This window comes from Cricetulus griseus, chromosome 3 (genome assembly GCF_003668045.3).
Source record: "Cricetulus griseus strain 17A/GY chromosome 3, alternate assembly CriGri-PICRH-1.0, whole genome shotgun sequence".
In the NCBI taxonomy this organism is placed as follows: Eukaryota; Metazoa; Chordata; class Mammalia; order Rodentia; family Cricetidae; genus Cricetulus; species Cricetulus griseus.
Window position 1 is genome coordinate 244,905,257 of NC_048596.1, and position 5,626 is coordinate 244,910,882.

General features: G+C 45.3%; 1 protein-coding gene across 1 annotated transcript; it reads right to left on the bottom strand.

The window, feature by feature from the left end:
• Positions 1–918: 918 nt before the first annotated feature.
• On the bottom strand, positions 919–1,646 carry LOC100761846 (histone H1.4). The gene has a single exon (XM_027409500.2). It carries the CDS (start codon positions 1,588–1,590, stop codon positions 931–933), a length of 660 nt encoding a protein of 219 aa, XP_027265301.1. The 5' UTR covers positions 1,591–1,646; the 3' UTR covers positions 919–930.
• Between the last annotated feature and the right edge of the window lie 3,980 nt (positions 1,647–5,626).

A 5,626-nucleotide genomic window follows, 5' to 3' on the forward strand; every position in this document is an offset into this window, starting at 1 on the left:
GTAACCCTCCTAGTGGCTGAGCTGGCGTTTCTTGCTGTCCTGTGCGTTGGTGACAGTCCTTCTTTGGGGCAGGCGTGGACTTACCCGGCTTCGGCATTGTACAAAATTTTAACTCCCTGTATCAGGTACACTAAACAAACATTTGGAAAAATAACCACCCCGCCACCAGTTACACCACAACCATTTACATTACGCAGTATTCAAATGAGGTTAATAAGATTTCTTTCAGGATTGGATTAGTTTTAGTGTTTCGTCACGAATAGGGACCTAAACGACACTTGAAAGTCTACTCTTTCATTGGCTGTCTTGTCACTTCACGTTCACCAATCAGGAAGTATAAACTAAACTGCACACATCGGCTATAGCTAACCTTTTCAAGTACGATCGCTGTTAAACGTGGGGAATATGATAATTTTTAAGGGTAAGTTGTTTCTATGCGAGTGACTCACCGGTGAGAACTGCGACGAAATTTAGGCGGCGCTTGTCAGGCCCTTTGTCTAGCTTTAATGTGCGCTGAACCGCTTTTTAATGCCAACAATCTAGCCGGCCTAAATTCCTCTCAAAGTTTATTGCATATCAGCAAGGCACCTTTTGTTCCGTTTGCCCAGTGCTCACTTTTGACTGCACTTAAACCACTATGCACCCATACATGAATTATATGGACCTAGGCAGGAAATAGCTATCACTATGCTCTTAGAAGGGTGGTTTGCTAGTTAACCCCTAAACCACACTTGTAACACCGCATACACCTGGATACCAAACCCCTCACTCGAAGCCTGCTTCTGCAGCTAAGCACAGCCCACTCGCAGGCGTTCCCACCCTAGCCACGCCCCCTCCAAATGCGCAACAGCTCTTTTACTGAGATTTGTGGGTGGCTCTGAAAAGAGCCTTTGGGTTGTTGGGCTTCTAAGCAGTTGGCCAAAAGAAAATTTATTTTTTCTTGGCTGCAGTTTTCTTTGGCTTAGCTGCCTTAGGCTTGGCGGTTTTTGGTTTGGCCGCCTTGGGCTTCACCGCTTTTGCCTTGGCAGGGCTCTTGGGCGCCTTCTTGGGCTTAGCTGCTTTCGCCTTTTTCGGGCTCTTAGCTTTTTTGGCTCCTGCAGCTGCAGCTGGCTTCTTCGCCTTCTTTGGGGTCTTCTTGGTGCTCTTCTTGGGGGTGGCTGTTCCCGCAGCTTTCTTGGGCTTCTTGGCTGCGCCCGCGGGCTTCTTAGCCTTGGCCGCGCCTGCCTTCTTGGCTTTGGGCTTGGCCTCGCCGGAAGCCGCCTTCTTGTTGAGCTTGAAGGAGCCGGAGGCGCCGGTGCCCTTGGTCTGCACCAGGGTGCCCTTGCTCACCAGGCTCTTGAGCCCTAGCTTGATGCGGCTGTTGTTCTTCTCCACGTCGTAGCCGGCGGCGGCCAGAGCCTTCTTGAGCGCGGCCAGGGACACGCCGCTGCGCTCCTTGGAGGCGGCCACAGCCTTGGTGATGAGCTCGGACACCGGGGGTCCGGACGCCTTGCGTTTCGCACCACCTGCGGCCTTACGAGCCTTCTTCTTGACGGGTGTCTTCTCGGCGGGGGCCGGTGCGGCGGGCGCGGCAGGCGCAGTCTCGGACATCGCGAAGCGTGTGTGAGAAGAGAGGACTCGAGCCGGAAGCAGAGGCACTGGCCGGGACTCGGGCCGCGGAGCTGCGCCCGCCCGTTTATATAGGGCGGAGCTGTGTCGTGATTGGTGCGCTGTCCAGCCCGCCTCGCTGGCAGCCGCGGAGTGTCCTCTCGGATGCAGAGTTGTGTTTGTTACACCTCAAAAAAAGCCAAAAATGTCAAAATTCCCTACATCGAATTGCTCGATTTTTCTCAAATAATGATCCCCGAAGCCTCGGGCTTCATGCACATCTCAAATAGTGAGCAAAGCACCAAGCCTTCTGTCAAAAACTTGCAATATTTCCCGCGGTGCTCAGCAAATTTCAACTCAGAGAAACAAAACTTTCTATTTTCTTCGTAAATTATAAACTGATCTTAGACTGTACAGTTTTCTGACCCATCAGAGACGATTCTCTAAGTGGTTAGCTTCTTATGTGGCCAAAAACCATGTCACTGGCATTAAGATTTTTATTATAAATCTGCACTTAAGTGAGGGAAGTAACACAGGCTCCTCCGAGAGTCCTGCCTATTGAGCCGAGGGCATTTGAGTTCATCAAACTGGTTTAGTTCAATGCTTAGCAGATTATTTACCATTTTGAGTTAAATTTTGCTCTCCTAGGCCATGAGTCTATGCATCTATGGTTTTATTTCTGCCCGCTCCACCTAAGTTTTTAAATAATTTCTAGGATAATTCTTTTCTTTCTGCTCCCAAGGGTTGGGGGCGGGGCTGTTCCTTTTCTATCTGTCTGGACAACTACTCCTTTGGGTTGAGGTACCTTAAATTCAGAATATAGGGGTAGTGGAGACTCCAAAACATACCGATGGTGCACACATAGAAATGACTAATTTCCAAGTACCATATGAATGGTCTTCTCGAAGTCTTGGAGATGGAGGTGAGCTTTATTTTGAGGAATTTCTTTTGGGTCTTGCATAGTTCTTCTGGCATATGTGTTAGGACTAAATTATACTGTGCTATATTAAATCTACATAGAACTGAAACGGAACCATTGATAAAGAGAAAAACAAACGGGAAGTGTAGTTCAGAGCATCACTATTCCCATCATTAAAGAAATCCAGACCTGTTACTGAATATCTGTTCTCCATATATGGATAGTCCTCATGAAGACTTTGGACTAATGTTTCCCAGATCTCCTGGAATGTTAGTGATATGCAGGGTTAATGAGGGTATAAGATTTTAATCTTAGAATCAGCTTTGAAAAGGCATCCAAACTGTACCATTGTCTTCTGAAGGCATGCCTTGAAAGATCTTCAAAGAGTGAGTTCAGATGTTCAACCAAGGAAACCTCACAATGCACGCCCAATGACAAAGATTATTGGTTGAAATTGTCTTCAGAAATGACAAGGCTTCCACTACAGAGATAAGATGCAATGTTGGCTAACAGTATAATGTGGTAGCTGTTGTTTTGTGATATGATTGCCTCTAACATCACAGTATCAATTCCGATCCTCCAAACTGCCACATACACACAATGCTAATAAAGCGAACACAGAAGTTCAATACACTGCCTATAAGGTGTTTTTAAAATCCTATAGTATTATCTTTAATTCTAAATTTTATATAAAATTGATTTATGTTATCAGTATTTCTGTGGTATAATGTATTTTTTCAATTATGTGTACTAATAAAGACAAACTTTGTATTCACTAAAGCTCTGAACTAGAGTAGAGAAATTGTGTGTGTTTGATGTCGAATGATGGAGATTTAACCCCTTTTTAGTTACAACAAAAACACTGCTATAAATGGTAGGATTTTGCACAATATATTTACATTTGTTCTCCAATATCTCTCTTTGGTTTCCTTATTTTGTATTGTCTTCAAGATGGGAGGGCTGTTAAACTCCCTGAATTTTGAGATAACCCAAGTCCTTTGGGCCTTCCCTTATGAAACAGTATATTTTCTGAGACTAAAACTGTTCGATTGACAGAGAAAGCAATGAACATTGCCCAACATTAAATCAAGTGATTTTTTGATACATTTTTATAATGAAATGGGAACAATATCAAAGGCTTCACTCTTACATTAATTTGCCAGCCAAGTTGACAATAGCAGAATTACACATGTATGAGTGAAACTTTGCTCTTGTATTTCAACTACAAATCTCCAAGTTGTTTTCCAGATGATTATGACTAATGACTCTCCTTATGTCGCAAAATATAAATGTTTTAGTTTTTCATAACATGCTCCTACCCAGCCAAGTCTGAGAGTCACTGCAACTCTAACTGGAATGAACTGAAGGCAAACTTATTTCTTGTCATGTGAGCATTTCTGTGGAAATTTGTGTTTGCCTGTCCTAGTTTGTTTCTGTTGTCATAAACTCTATGACCAAAAGCAGCTTGCTGAGGGAAGGGTTTATTTCAAATGACAGGTTATAGTCTATCATCCAGTGAAGCCAAGAAGAAAATCAAGGCAGGAGCCTGAGCATAAACCAACTGAAGAAAGTTACTTCCTGGCTGGCTTCCTGGCTCATGTTCTGCTCCCTTTCTTGTATAGCTCAGTCCCATTTAGCACTGCCTATGGTGGGCTGGGCCTTCCTACATCAATTAGAAATCTAGAAAATGGCCAACAGACATGCTCTTGGGTCAATCTGATGGGAGCAATTCCCTTTTCCTAGTTGTGCCAAGTTGCCAACCAAGATATCTATGACACCTGCAAAATAGTGGGGCTAGACAAACTGCAGGATGTGAGCATATGCTACGAATATGGGGCAGCTTCACACAGCTGACAGTTAGTATAAAACTGGGTCAAGGAGAAAAGTTTAGTTAATCTTGGCAGGAATTTCAACCATGTTCATAGCAGCATTGTTTGTAATAGCCAAAACCTGGAAGCAACCTAGATGCCCCTCAACTGAAGAATGGATTGAGAAAATGTGGTACATTTATACAATGGAGTACTACTCAGCAGAAAAAAGCAATGGAATCTTGAAATTCACAGGCAAATGGATGGAACTAGAGGAAACCATCCTGAGTGAGGTAACCCAGTCACAAAAAGACAAACATGGTATGTACTCTCTGATATATGAATTTTAGACATAGAGCAAAGGATTACCAGCCTATAATGCTCTTCACTAAAGAAACTAGGAAACATGAAGGACTCTAAGAGATAAATGGTCCCCAGGAATGGAAGTGGCATGAACTCCTGAACTAATTGGGGGCATGACGGTAGGGGGGGAAGGAGCTGCTACAATAAGAGCAAGAGAAGAGGAGTAGAGGAGAGGAAATGGAGGCGCAGAAATATTGAGTTGGGGGAAGAATAGAGGAAAGAGAGCAGGATGAGAGATACCATATCAGAGGGAGCCACTATAGGTCCGAGAAGAGATCTGGAACCAGGGAGATCTCCAGAGACCTACAAGGATGACACGATCTGACAATCCAGGCAATGGTGGAGAGGATAACCTAAAAGCCCTTCCCCTAAAATGAGATTGATGACTTCTCTTTATGCCATCCTAGAGCCCTCACCCAGTGGCTGATGGAAGCAGAGACAGACATCCACAGATATACACTGAGCTGAGTTGAAGAGAGGGAGGAATGAAGAACGAAGGGATCTGTACCAGGTTGGAAACACCCACAGGAACAGTTGACCTGAACAAGGGAGAGCACATGGACCCCAGATGCTGTCGGGGAGGCCAGTACAAGACTGATCCAGACCCCTGAACATGGATGTCAATAAGGAGGCCTCTGCACTCCAGGGAGCCTCTGATGGTGGATTAGTATTTTTCCCTGGTGCAAGAAGGGACTTTGAGAGCCCATCCCACGTGAAAGGTTACACTCTGGCCCTGGACACATGGGGAAGGGCCCAGGACCAGCACAGGAAGATTTGGTGGACTTTGCAGAGCCCCCATTGAGGGCCCTACCCTGCCTGGGGAGTGGTGGGTGGATGGGTGGGGGGGGGACTGGGGGTGGGGGAGGAGGGTTGGGGGTGAGGGGAGGGAGAGGGAGAAGGGCCTTGAAACAAGCTTGTTCCCTAACTAGAACTAATAAATAAATTAAAA

Coding starts and splice junctions, on each gene's coding strand:
- LOC100761846 (XM_027409500.2), bottom strand. CDS start 1,590: ATGTCCGAGACTGCGCCTGCCGCGCCCGCCGCACCGGCCCCCGCCGAG.